General features: G+C 42.7%; 1 protein-coding gene across 8 annotated transcripts in view; it reads left to right on the forward strand.

Annotated features, from left to right (window-relative positions):
- Positions 1 to 15,543, forward strand: part of SLC41A2 (solute carrier family 41 member 2) — a 124,773-nt gene extending 109,230 nt beyond the window's left edge. For 6 of the 8 annotated variants that reach the window (XM_025462277.3, XM_035695964.2, XM_049115357.1 and 3 more), the window contains one exon: positions 6,539 to 10,331. In XM_025462277.3, coding sequence (XP_025318062.1) covers positions 6,539 to 6,724 — 186 coding nt within the window. In that variant the 3' untranslated portion in view covers positions 6,725 to 10,331. Of the gene's footprint in view, positions 1 to 6,208; positions 6,248 to 6,538; positions 10,332 to 15,429 lie in introns of those variants that run through there. The other 2 variants (XM_049115358.1, XM_049115360.1) reach the window with 2 other exon arrangements.
- The last annotated feature ends 5,038 nt before the right edge of the window (positions 15,544 to 20,581 follow it).

Here is a 20,581-nt window from a genome sequence, read left to right on the forward strand (position 1 = left end):
CATGAATAAAGAAATAAATCTTAAAAAAAAAAAAATAGAGTGCTCCATCTACCTGCTATTTCTGGACTCTGGCTCCCCAGCTCACCTGGCACCTTCTTCCCTCACTGCTCTCTGCAGTTGGCTCTTCTATTCTCCCATCCCCATTCCTTCTCTCCCTCTGGTTCTCCCCTCATTTTCATCACACATTTTCTTTTTTTTTTTTTTTTAACATTTATTTATTTATTTTTAAATATTTATTTATTTATTTATGATAGAGAGAGGCAGAGGCACAGGCAAAGGGAGAAGCAGGCTCCATGCCGGAACCCGACGCGGGACTTAATCCCGGGACTCCAGGATCGTGCCCTGGGCCAAAGGCAGGCGCCAAACCGCTGAGCCACCCAGGGATCCCCACACATTTTCTTTTTTAAAAAAGATTTTTATTTATTTATTTGAGACAGGGCATGAGCCTGGGAAGGGGCAGAGGCAGAGGGAGAGGAAGACTCCCTGCTGAGTAGTTCCCAGATCCCAGGACACCACTGAAATCATGACCTGAGTTGAAGGCAGATGCTTAGCCAACTGAGCCACCCAGGCACATTTTCAAGAAAGTTCTAAAGAGAGAGAACATGGGAGAAAACTTCCTGAGTGCATGCATGTCTTAAAATGCTTTAGTTTAACCTTCAATACTTGGGTGACAGATTGGCTGGGCACAGGATTATGGATTAGAAATCTCTTTCTCTTGGAATTTTGAAGGCATTGCTTCTTTGTTTCCCTGTGTTGCTGTTGGGAAAGTCAGGCTCTTGTTCCTTCATATAGGACCTATGAGGTTTTTTTTAATCATTGCAAATATTTACTATGTTCTTTCTATGTGGTAGGTACTGTTAACTTTTCTGTCCCATTTCATCTATGAGACAGGGATTATTTCCACTACAGGGAAGAGACTGCAGCATGCAGAGTGTGAGTGGCTTGGAAGTAGAGAAGGCTGTGGCCTGGGCACTCTCCAATGGGAGGATGGGGGGATCAGCCGCTGAACTGGGAGCCCTCCGAATCTGAGCATCTGATGTCCTCTCTGGAGGGTTTTCCTTCTGCCCACTACTGTTCTTGGAGCAAACGAGGTCTAAAGGAACCCCATCGCTAACTGTGCAGACTCCTCATTCTCAGCCAGTACTTCATAGTCCCCAGTGGTTTTAAGTCCTGAGATTCTTCCCCTTCAGTTTTCTCCAGAAGATGTCCCATTATTTCCCTAGATGGGGAAGACAGTTGCACAAATGATCAAACAATTAGATCTTTGCTCACTCCACACAGACACTTAAATACCCCTTTGGTTTTAGCCCCAGCGCCCCTTAGTGCTACCAAGTTCACACCTTTCAGTTTGAACTCTGCAGGGCACGCTGACATCCTCTTCTAGGGAGCCCCTAGGGAGGTAGGTTTTTTTTTTTTTTTTAAGATTTAATTTGTTCATGAGAGACACAGAGAGAGGGGCAGAGACACAGGCAGAGGGAGAAGCAGATTCCCTGCAGGGAGCTGGATGCGGTACTCGATCCCAGGACCCCGGGATCATGCCCTGAGCTAAAGGCAGACACTCAACTGCTGAGCCCCCCAGGCACCCTGGGGAGGTATTCTAGGAGGTAGCTCGGGCAGCCCTGGTCAGTGAGTTACCACTGCCCTGTCTGCTCATGCTTTTTTAATTATAAAATACAAATGTACAGGAAGTTATAGGAAATAAAATAGCCTTGCATTTACTATGCAGCTTTAGCAACCCTTAACAAATTATTTAAGCAACTACTTCAAAACGATCAATAAAAATGCATCATGTATATGGTAGGTGCCACTTGTGTATCACTTCCTGGTCTCATTTGATTCCCTCCCGAGCAGTTGTCTAAATTGGTATGTATCACTGCCAAGCACGTTCCTCTACCACTGCTGCGGAATGAATCTATAAATAACATATTGTATTGTTTTTCATATTTATAAGCCTTATGGGAATCATACTTTATGTAGTCTCCTACTGCTTTTCGCATTCAACTTTATGCTTTTGAGACATATGCATATGGATTCATGTAGCTCTTTTTCATTTGTTTTAGCTTCTATATAATGTTCGGTTGTGTGACCTAGGAGTTAATTTCCTCATTCCTTTGTCAATAGACTTTTGAGTTTATCTCAACTTTGGACTTTTACCACAGTGGTGCAGTGAATGTTCTTGCACATTTCTGTGAGTGTGCATGTCGGAGTTTCCCAGCAAAGCTTCTGCAAGTCTCCAAAGATACTGGTCCACCCAGTCCTTGGAGTAGCCACTCGGCACTGGGGTGGGTAAAGCCCCCAGGCCAGTTTCCTCCAGTCATGAACACAGTTTCACCCTTTTACTCATTTTGCAGAAGAAAAGGGAGGGAAAAAATCCTGGTTTTATGTGGAATTGCTGGATTGGGGAGATACACATCTTCAAATTTAACAGATTTGCTGAGGTGTTATGCAGAGTAGTTGTGCCAGTTTATACTCCTGTGGCCAATGCAGAGTTCTTTTTACCAAGGTGATGTGCTGCACTAATGTTTAATAATTTGGGCTTTTGTGTGAGACTGTAGTGAGTTGGAACTTGTCTTCGCCCATGAGCTGTATGATCTCTGTGTGATCTCTGGCAGGCTAGCTGCACTTCACATATACCTTAGTGTCCCTTTATGTCAAAAAGGTATAATAATAGTCCATAGCGTATTATAGAGGTATTTTAAGGATTAAATCAGTTCATGTGAACCACCTTGAACACTGCATGTGTTCATCACAGGCCATTTCAAAAAACAATGTTCGCTATTATGATTGCTCAAAATTTGACTTTTGCTAGTCAGATGGGTATGAAATAGAGTTTAATGTGGCTTAATTTGCATTCCTGTATTATTAGTGAGGTTGAGCATCTTCGTGTTTATTAACACTTCTGATTTCCTTTTCTATTCTATTGGGTTGTTCTTTTTCTTACCAACTGTAGGAGTTCTCTGTATATTCTCTTTAAATATTCTAAATACTAATTCTTTGTCACTTATATACAATGCAGAGATTTTTTTCCCCCCAAGCCTGGGGCATGATTTTTAACTTTATGGTGTTTGTTGAACCACAGAAATCTTTAAAATAGTTTATAAGCTAAGATTGTATGCATTTTACTTACGAAATCATTCCCTACATCAAGGTCATAAGACATTCTCTTACAAAACTTCTCAGGTATTGCTTTTTGTACTTGAGTCTTACCTAGAATGTATTTTTGGGTATGAAGTATGGATGCTGTTTTATTTCTTTCTGTATGAATAAGCACTTGTCTCCTGAGTAGGGTTCAGCACACCTTTTTCTGTAAAGTGCCAGAGAGTAAATATCCTGGGTTTTGTGGATCATATGGTCTCTGTCACAACTACATAGTTCTGTCATTGTGGCACCACACAGGTCACTGACCCTCTCTGACTTGATTGCTCCCAATGAACATTGGCGATTATGAGTGCCTCTTTCATGAGAATGTTGTGAGGATTAAATTATAGACTAAATAGACAGGAAGTAAATAAATGGGTAGAGTAGAGTTCCAATAAAATTTTATTTATAAAAACAGGCAGCAGGTTGAATTCGGTCCATGGGCTGTAGTTTGCCAATGCCTGTTCTAGACGAATCTAATCCATTCAATGTAGATATTAAACAAGCAATTAGTAAATTGTATATATATCATATATGTACGATAGATATATATTACATAAATTTATGTATATAAATGTATATTAACTATATCCTATGTAAATATATAACAATACACATATATTATAGATTTATTTCTATTTCTTGCCAATCCCATAGAAATTAGCTACCTTATTCTCTTCAAAACTATCATTTCCTCCTGTACACATTACTCACTCACCAGCACATTTCCTTATTGAACCTCCATACATTCCAGTAATACAGAGTTTACTGCATAATTTGTTCTATTTATAGGCAACCCCAATTTTTTTTTTGAAAATAGTTGTCTTTTGGTAACTTTTCTCCTGTAGCCTACAACTACCCTCTGAAGCTGTGTATTACAAACTCATGTCACCTGATGCCATGATCTTAAGTTTCCATCTCCTGCCCTCCCTGCCGGTGACAAACAGCTCTTGTTCTCACTGGATACTCTTTGTGTCCCACTGATTCTCATGGATTCAGTCAGATAGCAGGTGTCTGCTTTGTGAGCTGGTCATTTTGCTAGATACAGAAGATACAGGGGTGGACGAGTTCCTGTGGAAATAAGGCATCCAGAACAGAAGACGTGGCCTGGCCCATTCAGGCCCCAGTGCATGACTCTCTTTCTTGTTCTGAACCTTATGTTTTTATTGATGTAACCTGAGTTCATGCAGCTTTCTTACCTTTCTCTTCATGCCCCCAGACTGAGGTTCTTATTAATTATCTCAAAGCCAGTATGGCAGATACTAGGCCCTTTTGGGTTTTCTTCAACCCAAAGAAGTAAGAAGTTTGCCCAGAGTCATACAGCTGATAAATGGAAATCAAATCAATACTCTGTCATTTCCAAGTCTAGATTATTTCTAATACTCCATGCTTCCTCCATACATTGTCCTGATGGAACTTTCTGTGATTCCAAAACAATCTTTGCCAGGGAAATACTGTTGTGCTCAAAATTGCGTATCTGAGAAACCACTAAAGAGCCGACACCGATTCAAGTACATGAGGGTTTATTAACAAGCTTGAGCTTGGGTCCAAGTATATCTGACACAGGGGAGCAGGGACTTGGACCCCAAGGTTAAGAGGCGTAGCAATTTTATAGGGGCCAGTGGCCAATGAGATTGTAACACACACAGAAAGTTGCATAGTCATGTCGGTCCACACATAGGTTGGCCAATTGAATTACAATTTACCCTATAGTGACCGTTTGAACTAGCCTATCACTGGTCAGAATTGGCGCGCAGGTGTGGCGGGCAAAAGGCAGGGTTTACATTCTTTGGCGGTTAGGGGTTCCGCATTCCTATATGAGCCGCATTCCTATGTGAGCTGGTTTCTGGTAGGGTGTGCTCAGCAGCTTGATTAGGGTGGGGGAGCACCTTAAGCAGTAAGCAGGTCTTGTGGGGGTTATACATGAGATGGCAGGTGTAGCACAAAATGGAGTTAGTCGTGCTCTGCTTGTCCAGGGGTAGGGAATTTTTGTTAAATTTCTTGGGTCCTACAATACTAAAGAAGAAACAACCTCATGCAAAAGAAAATGGGGCTTAAAACACAGCCTCTCTCTGACAGATGTCCAGAGACATCTAAAGTTGACTCCTTTGGAATGGGTACATGTGTGTCTCTCTGTTTTGACAAGCCAATCTCCTCCCTGGTAAAGGTGTCAGAGCTAAACCACAGCACACAGTTTAGGACTCAAGGGAGATACCTCACCTCCATAGCCAACATGTCAGAACAGCAGAAGGTAACAGACCATTGGCATATACTCCTCCTGCACTTATCAAGTATTCCCACTGTCTAGAAGGCCACAAATTGTCATAGCAATGAAGCTCTTAAAATCTACTAGTAGCAGACATCTGATGAAAGCTTATTGTGTGCCCCCAACTGATCATTTAGTCTATTATTTTGTCTTCACAACATTCTCATGAAGGTAGGTGCCATTATTATCTCACATGTTCACTTGGAGAAATAGAATCTGAGAGGTTAAGTGATTTGCCTGCAGTCGGCTAGTAGGTGATGGAGAAGTGCTCACAGCCATGCCACTATTCTTGCCAAGTTGTCCAAAACCAGGGAACATTGACCTCTCTAACCCCAAATCCCTTTTTATTTATTTTTTATAAGGATTTTATTTATTTATTCCAAATCCCTTTTTAATACTGAAGGAGTTTGAGAGTTAGGGGATCCTCCTGCTCTTAATATCCAAAGAAAAAAAATGTTTATCTGATCCCCAAATTCAAAGCATTATGATGGTCTTCATATTCCTGGTAGCCTAGAAAATACTTACATATATCACCTCAGTATTTGAATTGCCCTTTAAAATACTTCAACTCTGTGTCTGTATCTGTACATCTATCTATGGAGACAGGTCATTCCTCATTCCACCTCCCTTCTGGCTATTGTTCTTAGCATAGACTGAAATTTCCCTTGGCAACCCACCCATAGCCTTATAAGTAGTAAGTGAACAGTTGGTTCCCTTTCATTTCACTTGATGTACCTGCAATAGGAGAATTTATTCCTTATTTTAATTTTTATTTCCATCTTTATATGTCTTCCTTCTTCACAGGTTTATCATACAGAAAGAAGTTGAAACAAACAATGGTACAATACTGTTAAATATAAGGCTTATTGGGATTTGGGGGAAGCTTGAAGAAAATGAGAAGGTATATGTGAAAAGTTGAAGAAATATGTTATTAATTGTGGAGATACATGGTTTTTTTTCCTTGTGAAAAGAAAAGGCTCCTGGCAGTTATTTCTTTTTTCCAAGTGTGGTTCTTGACCTGGACACATGCTCTTCCTTTCAGAAGGCAATGGTGTAGACTTATGGCCTAGTGCGTCTTATGTTTACTGGGCCAAGAATGTCCAAACAACAGGAGTAATCTCTGGTGTTTTCTAGGTATTTACCTTGCTGTGGATTGCTGACTGGATGGTCCATCACTTCTGGAGAAAAGGAAAGGACCCAGATAGCTTCTCTATCCCCTATCTAACAGCATTGGGTGACCTGCTTGGGACAGCTTTGTTAGCCTTAAGTTTTCATTTTCTTTGGCTTATTGGAGATCGAGATGGAGACGTTGGAGACTAATAAATCCTACAAACTGTTCTCAAGTTCCAAGGAGGAAAACACAAGACAACTACTTATGACTCTTTCAAAAATCTTAAATCAGTAGTTTAACTTCTACCAGGGTAATCTTCAGTTGGCCCTGATTCAATTAAATGGCCTTAACATTTTTTTAAGGAATTTGTGTTAAAACCAGAATGAACAGTATTTGTGTTGCTTTTCATAGAATAAATGGTAATTTGACATAGATGTAGACACAAGCTTAAGCTCTGAAATTAATTAAATAGGAAAGAATACAGGATGTTTACAGTGAATAATTTAAAAACCACTGATGTAGCAGAGATGTGCTTTATTATTGTTTAACTTATAAAGCCAGGTTTGAGGAAACAGAGTTTTAGCCTGTCTTGTCTCATAGATGTGTTGTGCTGCAAATCCTACTATAAAATGAAAGGGACCCAAACCAAGCCTTTAATAGTTTTAACTATTAGTTTTTAACTAATAGTTTTAACATAGCAGGCATGTGTGTCAAGTTTTTTAACTTTATTTTTTGCCTAACAAAGCTAAACTCCATTCCCGAACACTCTTCCTCTGTGGCTCTGAAGGAAGCCCCAACACAATGCCCAGCCTCCTCTCTTGGCCTAGGCCAGGTTGGTCCCTCCTGCCCAAGCCCAGAAGTTACAGCACCTCTCAGGGGCAGGGGAGAGGCGGAGTGGGGAAGGGGGCTTCCTCATGTTTTCTTTCAAACGAAAAACACAATCTTATTTTTCTTTACAAAAGCAAAAAAAGGAAACCAAAAAAGATACCAACCTTTGAACTATTAAAAAAAAAAAAAAAATCATGGCTGGCACCCCTCTCTGCTAGCTGAGGGTAAGTGATCAGTTACTAGCTCCCAGCCTGACCAAATATGTTATGCTGAGCATGAGATAAACTCACTTTCCTCTGTGCCAATGCTAATTTAATTTTAGTTCTGTAAGATCTTGGCAGGCTACCCTTTAAATACAGAATGACCTCAAGAGATCTTTAAAGAAAGCAGTGGGTCATTTTGATCATTGATTTGGTGAAAGAATTTTGATCTAAGAAGACTGAATACTTAAAACCAGAAGATAAGCTGAGCTGCATTTGTAGGGACAAGGTGTGAGAAATTGTGTGCGTGTGTGTGTGTGTGTGTGTGTGAGAGAGAGAGAGAGAGAGAGAAAGAAGCAGCAAAGAGAAATGTTTGAAGGAGAGCTGAATCTTGGATCATTGATAGCAAAGATCATAGTGCTATTGAAATTTTAGCATTATGTAATTATCCTTAAACACATTTTATTGATATGCTTTTGTCATTTGGTCCACAAATTTTGCTACTCTCCATGATTTACTATTTATTACCTATATTATAATGATTAGATTTTCTTATTAAAAAACTACCATTTAATATAACCATGGTTTTCTTCTAAGATTTTGAATAAGTAAGTGATTCATTTGCTCTTCTAAAGAAGTATGTTGCATCTTTTAGGCTTACTGTTTTAAAAGAGAGGTAGGTGGGTTATTTCAATTATTGACCATGCCTGTCCATACCACCTATCTGCACAGGCTTATTTCTACATGGGACTCTATCACATAAGTGATATGCTATGTTTCCTATATATTTTTCTAAAACTCTGACCTATATTCTAAAATTTGACCAACACTTTACTTATTCAATAGTAAGCATTTTTATATCACGTACAGTTCATTTAAAAAATACAGTAGAACCTCTCAAGATCATCAGATACCTAATAGTTGAACTGGTAAAGGGAAAATATTCATTAACATTGATTTTTATGGTTTAAGTTGTGAGTTTTAGTGTTAACATTATGTAAATAGTACATTGTTATAAACATGTTGGAGGAAGTATTCCTATTACACTCTTTAAAGTGAGACTGTGGTGTAGAGTTATATATTTTTGCTTATTTTGAAACTTTAATTATTCCACTCTTCTGCCTTGTAATGAATCTTCCAAGGTAGAGAACTGAACTAATTATAGACTTTCTCCTTTGGAGAGTTATAATGTCAAATAGTGAACATTCTCTTAAAGAACAATTAAGTCAATGAATATTTAGTTGCAAAGATTTTTTAATTTAAAAAATCCATAAAGAATCTCTTTGATTTTATCGTAAAGCATTTGTAAATTACTTACTTACATTTGGGCTGTATGATTCATAAGCATTTCTATTTGCCGATAGATTTTTATCTGGATTTTTTTAAAGATTTTATTTATTTTCATGAGAGACACAGAGAGAGAGGCAGAGACATAGGCAGAGGGAGAAGCAGGCTCCACGCGAGGAGCCCATTATGGGACTCGATCCTGAATCCCAGGATCGTGCCCTGACCAAAGGCAGACGCTCAACCGGTAAGCCACCCAGGCGTCCCTTATGTGGATTTATAACATAAAAAAGTACCCAGCAAATTACATTTTTAAAGCATTTACCATCATCTTTAGTGTATTACATATTCTGAAACACACTCAAATACACACCATCACATAGTACAACAGTACCTGTGAAATAAATCAGGTAGATATTCTTATCTGTATTTTTCAGCGTAAGAAACTGAAAAGCAGAGAAGTTACACTTTTAACATTGCCTGGGTGCAAAGTGCCCAAATCGTAACTAAAATCTGGGTCTCTGGTCTCCTGAGCCAGTTACTCTTTTTATGACCCCCGAGTGTATCAAGAGTACCTAACTAATGAACTGACAGGAAATAGGCTAGAGCATCAGAATTTTCTAAAGTAAAAGAATAGAATAATACTACATCTTTTAGGTCAGACAGGGAAGCCTCCACCATCTATCTCAATGGTAAGTGTAGCCAATTCTAAATTATTCATGTGCTTAAGACCAAGGAAAACAGATAAATGAAGACTTCAGAATAAAGAATAATGCCTGATTTCACTGAACATTTAGCGTCCACCACCTTCCCAGATTTAACATCATCTGTAGATGCTAATAAGTAACTAGCATAGCTGATTCGAGTTCTTTCTCCTTTCTGTTTTGGTACCCGATCTTGGTTACAGCAACAAAATGTCTAAAAGGCATGTCATAGGGAAAAATAAAGACATGGAAAAATCAGTTACTAATTAGCTCAATTTGCTTATAAAAGGGAAGTAGATTCCTTAAACTTTTTTTACTGGTTTTTTGAAAGCCCTTACATAAGTATGCAGCTAATAAGATGATTTATTTACCCACGAAATAATTTATTATCAGTCATATATAATGTAAATTGACAGTATTTATTTTTATACACTATATAAATTCCTCTCCAAACTTCTTCCTTTCACTAATTTATCAGACACTTTATTTATATAGAGATCATCTTTTTAAAAACATATTTTTATTCTTGCTCACTAATCATTTTTTTTCCTTTAAAATATAAAGTTTAGAAGTTAATAAAATGGAAACTTATGGTAATGTCTCTTCTGGGAGACATCAAAAGTTCCACATCATACACTATCGGTGATATAGCCAAATGAAGTACATTTTATGAAGTCTTTCCGTAATTGGGCTTCCTTGCCTTATAATGTATCTGTGGTATAGTATACCCATTTATGATGGGCATCTGCTATCTTTGAATTGTTGTAAAGTCAAATAAGAATAAAATGTAAGAAATATGACCCAGCCTTGTTGTACTTCTTGGTAAACCAGGTAAACATCAAGCCCATGTGGAACTCACCTAGAAGAGACTGAAGTGACCTGTATATTTGTTGGATTGATGAGTGTGATAAACGAGGCTCTGACCACACCGTGACCTCCAAACCATTGCTTTACCACTTTATCACTGTTGAGCACTCTTCTCATTTTCCACTTAGATTCCTAGGTCCATCTGTCCACACATCCTCTCGCCTCCTCCATACTCACTGGTGGGCTCTGGGTAAGCCCAGCCCTCTGCCTCTGCTTCGCCTGCACTTGAGCAGCTAACTATGGTTCAAGAAGGACACATGACTGCTTGGACAGACCTTTGGCATCAAGTTAGCCCCCCAGTACCCAGCAGCTGCTATATTTTTCTAATCACTTCACTCTCTGGAGATCAGGCTTTTGTCTCTAATTCTGTACTGAAGGTATACCTGTCAAGGTTGCCAAGAGCCTCCCTGTTGCCAAATCCAGTGAGCAGTTGTAAGAATTCTTTTTTTTTTTTTTAATTAAAGATTTTTTATTTATTCATTCATGAGAGACAGACAGAGAGAGAGAGAGAGAGGCAGAGACACAGGCAGAGGGAGAAGCAGGCTCCATGCAGGGAGCGCGACGTGGGACTCGATCCCGGGTCTCCAGGATCACGACCTGGGCCGAAGGGCGCTAAACTGCTGAGCCACCCAGGCTGCCCAAGAATTCTCATTTTATTCACTCTCTAAAAGTATTTGAAGGTCTCCTTCTTCCTTGAAATGCTTTCTTCACTTAGCTTCCAGAAAACTCTGCCTTTTGCTTTCCTTTTCTACATCCCTGAAAGCCCCTTTCTTTTTGCTGGATCAAGCTCCTCAATCTCCACATTTTGGGATGGCCCACAGTTCAGTTTTGATGACCTCTTCTTTAGATGGACACACCCACCTCATTGTTTCAGATGCCATCTATTTGATTATTCCCAAAGGTATCCCTCCAGCCCAAGGCTCTCACCTGACTCCAGACCCATATGTCCACATGGCTGCTGGACAGCTCCACTCCAGCCACTGTGAGGTATCTCAAACATTTGAACAACACTGCCAACCACTTAACCCAACTGACACATGTAGACCACTATATCAGACAACCACAGAATACATGTGAAGGGTTAATCTCCTTAATATGTAAAGAACATCTATAAGCCAGGAAGAAAGAGACCAACACCCAATAGTAAAATAGCGAAAGATAATTCATAAAAAACACCCAGATAGATGCTCAGTACCAAACTAAAAGGAATGCTAATTAAAATCACACTGAGGGGGGCCTGGGTGGCTCAGTTGGTTGAGCCACTAACTCTTGATTTCTGCTCAGGTCATGGTCTCAGGGTCGTGGGATGGAGTTCTGCATCGGGTTCCATGTTCAGTGGGGAGTCTACTTGAGGATTCTCTCCCTCTCTCTCTGTCCCTCCTCCTGCTCTTTTTCTCTCTAAAGTATTTGATCTTTTAAAAAAAATTACACTGAGATGCCATTTCTTACCTATCAAATTGACAAAAATTCAAGATCTAATAAAACATTCTCTTGGCAAGGTTATAGGGGAACATTTACCATGATAAATTGATAACAGCTCCATAGAGGGGAATCTGGCCCATATCTACCTAAATTCTAGGCACACTTATCATTTGATCCAGTAGTCCCACTATTACTACCATCATTAGACCCAGGCAAGTGAAGCCCCTGCCCTGGGCCCTCTGCCACATGCAGTGTTTCAGAAACTGGCCAGGAGGCCACATCTAAGTCACTGCCTATTTTTATAAATAAAGTTTTATTAGAATGCAGCCATGCCCAGTTGTTTACATACTGTGTCTGGCTGCTTTCCCTCTCCAGCAGTAGAACTGAGTAGCTATAAAAGAGACCAGATAGCCTGCAAAAGCCTATTTACTCTTTGACCTTTTTTACACAAAATAATTGACCTACCCTGCTTTAGAGTGAATTCCTCAAGTTTTATTTCTGTCTCAGGTACCTGGGACTACCCAGGATCATCCATGTCATCTGGGCGGTGTGCTTCAATCTGATCTAGCCTACACAGACCCTAGTTGCCAGAAGCACCTCACAGCTTTCTAAATCACTGCCCAATGCCTGGGACCAGCCGGGGATGAGAATGGACCCCCATTTCTGTTTTTTCTATTCAGGAAGAGCTCCTTGTATGGGTCAACTAGATGCCCCCAGGAAGTCAGAATCTGCCTATAGGGTAGTCCCCAAGGCTCTAGGACTGGCCCCAGCTCCAAGAAGGCAACATGGGGGGGAGGGGGTGGTCAATCACTCTCACTGGCCAGAACGACAATGGGCTGCAGGAATGATGCTGACATTGATTTGGAGCAACTCTGACATCAGACACAGGACAAGTTCAGAACCTAGACCACCGACAATCGACTCACAGCCAACCCTTGGACTTGAGCCTCAGCATTCCCTCTTTTGTCAGCATTCTGGCTATGGCATCACCTCTGGTCTAAGCCCTGAAGTGTGACAGGGTAATGGCAGGCATCCTTCACCCTGTGTCCTCACCACTTGCACCCAGGAAAGTCTCCTCAACCTCTTGCAGGTTCTGTGCCACTTGCCAAGCAGTCTTCTGGGGGTGACTGCTCCTTTTTCCTCTGATTTTTTTCAAGACCACTGCCCCACAACGTACCCTTTCAACTGATGTCCTGTCTTAGCTCCAGTTGATTTGATGATGCCATACTCTCCCAGGTCAATCTTAAATTGTAATGGATAAGGAAGAGCCATTCATCATGTGGATGGTACCATTCTTCTCAACCTGCTTCCAGACCCTCCCCCCGCCTCCCCACCGGTGACAGCGTGGGGGAGGCAGGATGACACTTGTTAATGATGGTAAGGCAAACCTTATTCAGGGCCATCGTGATAGGTACAGGGACCACTGTACCTGCAATGTATCTGCAATGTATCTGCAATGAGATGTTGCAGTGGGGGAGAGAGGTGGGGCTCCATGCTGAGTACAGCATGGGCAAGTGGTATCTGTAGCTAAGGAGCAGGGTGGAGGTCAGTGAATGGAAAAACACTGAGAGGAAACATCACGGGTGAGGGGGATTCTGCTTCAGTGGACCTAACACGACTCTTGCTGAAGGCAGGCCAAGGTGATCAGACATCACCAGGGGGTGGGTGGAGGATGAGGGGCCCCACCAGATAGTGAGGTTTGATCAGACCTCAAAGGTGGGGAGTTCTGGTTAAACTGATTTAGCAGGGTTCTTGCTGAAACCAGACTTTATAAGGAAGTTAACAGATGGGCCTAGGAGAAGTTTCAGGAGCCTTACTAGAGTTCGAATCTTTGGGTGCTGTAAACAGCATCAAATAAATGGTATCAGGGGACTGCAGAGGCCACAAAAGCTGTATAGGTGCACCTCAGAACCCTACAGGCTCAGTTCAGGACCACAGCAATAAAGCAGATATTGCAATAAAGCGAGTCAAATGAGTTTTTTAAAAATCTCCTAGTGGGATCCCTGTGTGGCTTAGCGGTTTAGTGCCTGCCTTCAGCCCAGGGTGTGATCCTGGGGTCCCAGTATCGAGTCCCATATTGGGCTCCCTGCATGGAGCCTGCTTCTCCCGCTGGCCTGTGTCTCTGCCTCTCTCTCTCTCTCTCTCTCTTTCATGAATAAATAAATAAATACAAATCTTTTAAAAATAAAAATAAATAAAAAATAAATAAAAATCTCCTAGTCAGCATTCTGACTATGGCATCACCTCTGGTCTAGAGCCCTGAAGTGTGAAATCTATGGAAGTTATGTTTATACTATATTCTATTAAGTCTGCAATAGCATTATGTCCTAAAAAGGAACAATATATAGGGGCACCTGGGTGGCTCAGTCAGTTAAGTGGACAACTCTTGGTTTCAGCTCTGGTCATGATCTCACGGGTCATGAGATCAAGCCCTGCATTGGGCTCCATGCTGGGCATGGGATCTGCTTGTCCCTCTCCCTCTACTCCTCCCCCTACTCTTTTGCTCTCTCAAATAAAGAGATAAATCCTTTAAAAAAAAAGAACCACAATGTATATACCTTAATTTAAAAATACTTTATATTGCCAAAAAAGATAACCAACGTCTGAGCTTTAAGCAAACTTTAATCTTTTTTTTGCTGGTGGAGGATCGTGCCTCGACATTGATGGCTACTGACTGAGCAGGATGCTGGCAGCTGAAGGTGGGGGTGGCTGTGGTGATTTCTTAAAATAAGACAATGATGTTTGTCATACTGATTTACCCTTCCATTCACAAATGACTTCTCTGTAGCATGTGATGCTCTTTGACAGCATTTTACCCACAGTAGGACTTCTTTCAAAATTGGAGTCAATCCTCTCAAACTTGCCTCTGCTTCATCAACTAAGTTTCTGTAATTTTCCCAATCCTTTGTTGTCATTTCAATGGTCTACAACATCTTCACCAGGAGTACATTGCATCTCAAGCAACCACTTTCTTTGCTTGTCCACAAGAAGCAAGTCCTCATCCATCTATTAAAAGCAAGTCCCATGAGATTGAAGCAATTGAGATATGATAATTGAAAAGTTTGAAATGTGACACAAAGGCAGGAAGTGAGTGAATGCTGTGGGAAAAATGGTGCCAGTAGACTTACTCAATGCAGGGTTACCACAGACCTTCAATTTGTAGAAAGCACAATATCTGGGAGGCACAAAAAAATGAAGTGCACACTAAAGGTATGCCTGTAAATGGATTCAGTCTATATTCAGTCTTGTATTCCAGGAACGACTCTGAGCCCAGGGTTGGGCAGATAGTAAAGTCCCACCTGGGTTGAACCTGCTTCATTGTGATGGTTAAACTAAAGACTTTAAAGGTGATTTAAAAAAATAAAATAAAATAAAAATAAAGGTGATTTCCTTTTTAATTCCCAAAGGTAGTAGTCAAGTAGCTTTGGTATGAAGGTCTCCTTCAACTTAGTTCTACTCTTCTTGATGAACCAACCAATTGTTGATTCTCATATTAGCTTAGAGCATTACCATCATCATACACATAGCATGAATGTGTGTGTGCACACAAGTGTGTGCCTGTGTGCATGTGTGTGCAGTTCTGGATATGATGCTATGATTTGATTTCAGGGGTCGACAACATCACCGGGAGCACCAGGAGCACCAGGAGCTATAAGAAGCTATAAGAAGGTGGCTTATACCTACTACTGCCTAGGATTTGTTAAGTAGTTCCTCTAGAAAGGACATCATTTGAATAGGAGACTTTGTTACTGTCGCTATGAATATTCATTATACATTCATTGCAAAGTGGTTTTAAAAAATTATGACTTGTGTTTTGATTCTCTAGTGCCTTAATGGTTTCTGCTAATAGCATGTCAGAAGTTGAATATAACAAAACGTGAGATGCCTCATTATAGAGTGAGTAGCTCATGATAGATGCTAATTGGGTTTGGCATAATCTTGTGATTTCATATGGCTTAATATTAAAGAGACAGGTTTCTAGGCCCCAATGAAAGCTGATCTAGACCATAAGTGGAGTTAACAAGTTTTTATTAAGTGCCAGATTGAAGCCACTCCTGCTCTCAGCCCTGAAGAGAATCCAAAGGATGAAATGAGGCTTTTGTGGTTCATGGCAAATGATCCGTGAGAGGAAGAGGATCCACACTTGAGAAAACTAATAACAGTTTTTGATAAGAGTAAAAACTGCAAACTAACTTTCCAACAATAGAGAAATGGTTAAAAAAAATATGGTACGCAATTTGCAAAATGTATGTAAAATATATAATCATTGTGTACAATCATATTTTCCAAAAACATTTAATGACAACGGGGGAATTCTCACAACATAAGTGCAAAAAATCAAGACATATGCAGGTTGATCTTATTTACTGTGGACTGGCTTCCACCACCCCTCACCCGGGGACTGGGGAGAAACAAAGCCACTGGGGTTTTATCAATATTCCTGCTAACTTAACACAAGGAAATGAAAGACCCCCGCGCGGGGAGAAGTCAATACCTCAGGGAGGAAAGGGTTCTCACAAAGGTCAGGTCTGTAATTTCAGATGTTATTTTTAGGAAAACAAGTCAGAAGTGAACTGTATCCAACCCCCTCCCCAGGGGCCCCATGTCAGCACCCCATCCCCTGAACCCGGAGCTCACTGCTGCCCCCACTGGGGTCGGCAGAAACTGCGAGAAGAGCTGCCCCCCTCCTCCGTGTCCCCAGAAGGCAGCTGTGTGGTTTGCAGGAGCCACAGGACCCGTGACGGGTACCGACCCAGCGTGGAGCGCCAGTGTGCTCAAGGGCAAGGACAAGTGGAAAACCGAGGCGAGAGGGAGAAAGGGGCAGGATTCGGTGAGTGAAGTCCGCCTGTCGCCCATGGCCGGGACTCACATGCCCCAGTGCCACGGGTCCTGCAACTGGGCTGCTGTCGTGGGCCGTGCTATCGTGGGCCGCGCTGTGGTGGGACGCGGTGTCGTGGGCCATGCTATCGTGGACTGTGCTGTGGTGGGCTGCGGTGTCCTAGGCTGTGCTGTGGTGGGCCGTGGTGTCGTGGGCTGTGATGTGGGCCATGCTGTCCGGGCTGCGATGTCGTGGGTCTGATGTCATGGGCTGGGCCCTCCTTCCCGACCTAGTGCAGGAGGCCAGAGCGTGCAGCACACAGGAAGGCAGCCACGCCAGTTACCAGCCTCTCCAGCGGCCTGATTGAGAATTACTTTGTAGCCACCCCTGAATTGTCCCTTAAGTGGCCTCTAATCTTCTCTGGGGCAGGGGACCTGCTCAGGGAAGGGCTCGGTGCACAGCCTAGCCCCCCGTCCTAACCTGAGCAAACCGCAGCAGCCCTCTCCCTGTACAGGTAGCATCCAGGGAAGGCCCCAACTTGCTGGGATGCAGGAAGGGACCGAAGTGAGCAGGAGCCACCACGGGACCTGCAGCGCCTTTGAACTGGGGGATAGGGCACAGGGTGGCGGTGGGGAAGAGGGATGAGCAATATATGTGTGATCTGTAACTGTACATTTTTAAGAAATTGGAAGTAAACACCAAAATAACATCAGTTATCTTCTGGTGAGATTTTAGATGATTTTCTTTTCTATTTGTGCTTCTCTGCATTTCTAAAATCTTCTGCATCAAACATGTATTGTTCTTTTTGTTGTTGTTTAAAGCTATATGTCCTACCAAAAAAGCAAACTTGGCCTTCCACAGTATGTTCTAAACGGGGTTTTCAAGTGAAATTTGCTGGTGTAGTGTTTACTTGGCTCTAGCAGTTATGACAGAGTGTCTCTGTGCGGGCGGTGTCTCATCACCCAGGCTACCAGCTAGTCACTATCATCAGTGCTCACATTATGCTGATTGTCATCATCACAGGATAGCAACTTAAGGATTTTTCTGTATTCTTTTAAGGTGAGCAACTGATATGGCCAGGAACACACAGGACAGGAGCTCTTCACTTTCTTGACCTTCAAAACCTCTATCAGAGGGATGCCTGGTGGGCTTAGTGGTTGAGCGTCTGCCTTGGGCTCAGGGAGTGATCCCAGGGTCCTGGGATTGAGTCCTGCATCAGGCTCCCCGTTCTCCCTCTGCTTATGTCTCTGCCTCTCTCTGTGTCGCTCATGAATAAATAAATAAAATCTTAAAAATAAAAAACCCTGTCAGACATATATTGGGCAAAATCTATTCTCATTTTATGAGTGTTACGTACTGTGATAACTCCTTAAGCCCTAGTGCAACAAAATACATTAAACACAACTTTAGTTCCTAGGTTGCATCCTGCTCTTGATTAGATTATTGGAGTGTGCAGCCTTTGACCCAGTCGATCAATCTCACCTCCGTGGGAATGCACCATCAGAAGTAACATGGTCCCTCAAGCCTATTAACAACAAGTACCCACAAAAGTAAAGGGTTAAAAGTATGGCCATTTGGAGCCCATTTAGTTGGGCAAATGGAAATGACTTTAGCTGGAAGAGATCTTGGCCTCTGAAGCTACAAGCTCAAATCACAAATGTTCTCCTTTGGTCACCTTTGTGAAGGAGAATCGCAGGTAGAGTTCATTTTGAGTTTTAATTCAAAGATATTATGAAGCATTTCACATGAGGAAGAAATTTAGTCTTCTTGGTCATTTATCCAGAAGGCTGAATAATTTCAGGGCAGAGGAAAATGTGGTCAGGGGCCTCCGAGTAATCAGCACGTTAACCATCCTGCAGAAATGTAAAACTCTTCTGTGTGGGTTAATAGGTACAATTAACACCAAAATTAGATACCATATGTAAGTAATTGAGGTTATTTAATACAACTGTTGACTCAATACGTCTCTGGACTGTGGAGCAGGTAGTCTCGGAATTTATTAGAGTGTAATTAGTGAGACTTTATTGGATTCCACCGTCGGCTCCAGAGCAGATTTGTATGGCGCACAGCTCGGTAGGTGGTTGTCTGAGAAAGCCTGCGTGGCCGTGGTTTCCACATTCGGTTTGAAGTGGGTACGGATGTATTTTCAGATGCAGATTCCGTTCATCAAACGGAATGATGATCAATCAATTGGTGGTCATCAATCATCTGACCTTAATCTCATCCTACCCCCTCTGCCCAACCCCCTCCACCTCTCTCCCGTCCTTAGGGGCTCCCCTTATCACTACCCCCTGTGAGCTTTTCTGCCCAATCCTCAAGCTCCTTCCTCCTTCTCCTGTCACGCTTCGCTTCGACAGTGGTGTTTGCTGGCGTCGGGGCTGGCCTCGTGGTTCCCACCTTCTCAGCTGAGCTCACTTCTGTTCCTCCTCCACGGCTGACTCCCATCTATCCCTGGACAAAAAAAAAAAAAAAAAAAAAAAGGAAAAAGAAGTCATTTATCGAGCTAAGGGGAGCCTGAGGGAGGTGAGCCCATGGTAGACAGGAGAAGGAGGAATATTTGACTCTAGGAGGAGGGCAGTTGCTGTAAAAAGCTTTCCTGAAATCTAATCAGATTGAACTTTCGAGCAAAGGTTTTCAATGCTAGCCACCATCAGAATCACCTGGGAAGCTTGTATAAACCACTGCCAGCTGGTTCCCCACCCAGAGATTCTGACTGAACTGCGTGGAGGTGGGGCCCAGGGATCCCAACATTTTCACAGCATCCAGGGGATTTTTTTTTTTTTTAAAAGATTGTATTTATTTATTTGAGTGAGACAGAGCACAAGCAGGGGGAAGAGCAAAGGGAGAGGAAGAAGCCGGCTCCCCACTGAGCAGGGACCCACATGTGGGCCTCCATGCCAGGACCCCGAGAGCATGGCCTGAGCCGAAGGCAGACGCTTAACCAACTGAGCCACCCAGGTGCCCCGACATCCAGGGGATTCTAAAAGGACACCCAGGTTAAGAACTCCTCAAGAGCAGACTTTTTCATACTTTGATGTGCAGGTAAATCACCAGAGTGGGGTGTCAGGGGAGTTCCATTGCAGTGAAGATTTTGGTTCATTAGGTTTGGGGTGAAGCCTGACATTTTACATTCCTAAAAAGTTCCCAGGGGCTGCTGCTGCTGCTGGTCCCTGGATGACACTGTGAGAAAACGTTCTGCATCCCCAGAGAGGCTGAGATAAAGCCCAGGGGCTGACAGACTAGGTCTGTGCAGAAGAGGATGACAGGGAAGATGGTAAGGACGGTTGGCACGCAGGCTAAATCGAATTCAGGTTTCCCCAGATCTCACCAGCCCCTGAGTACAAGTGACATCTCCTGTTGACAATGTGTTCACAGTTCACACTCAAAGGGCTCCTGCTCACCCCTCAGTTTGCGATCAGAGCCTCCAGCTCCCTCCTTAAGGCTCACTCAGTGATTTCTAGGTTTCCCTGGGGGGCAGGGGGGGTCTCTCCACCTCAACCACAGCCTGTCGGGATCTCCTGGTTCTTGCTCCAAGCTCGGGACTCCTCCTGGGGAGGGCTGCTGCTGCTGCTGTAGGTGCCAGGCCCTGCCGGGGACCTCGCCGGGGCCCCAGGGAAGGCGCGGTCTCCCGGCGCTGGCTAGCGGGGAGCAGGCAGCGTCTACACTGGTCGCATGAGATTGCTGCGCAGGTGCCTCAGGCTTAGCTCGCTTCCCCGGGCATCTGCCCACATCTCTTCTGAAATGGCATCAAGATCCTCCCTGCAGCTCCTCTCCAGGCCTAATCCACGGGCTGGCAAAGACACAGATATCACCTCTGTCTTGGCAAAGAGGAAGAATGTAAATTGGCTCCAACAGAAAAATCTGTCTTGTGGAATTGAGCTCCTTGCCCGAAGAAGCGTTGACATCGTCGCAGGATGGCCACGCTCCTGGATGTGGTGGGCC

This window comes from Canis lupus, chromosome 10, assembly GCF_003254725.2.
Source record: "Canis lupus dingo isolate Sandy chromosome 10, ASM325472v2, whole genome shotgun sequence".
NCBI lineage: Eukaryota > Metazoa > Chordata > Mammalia > Carnivora > Canidae > Canis > Canis lupus.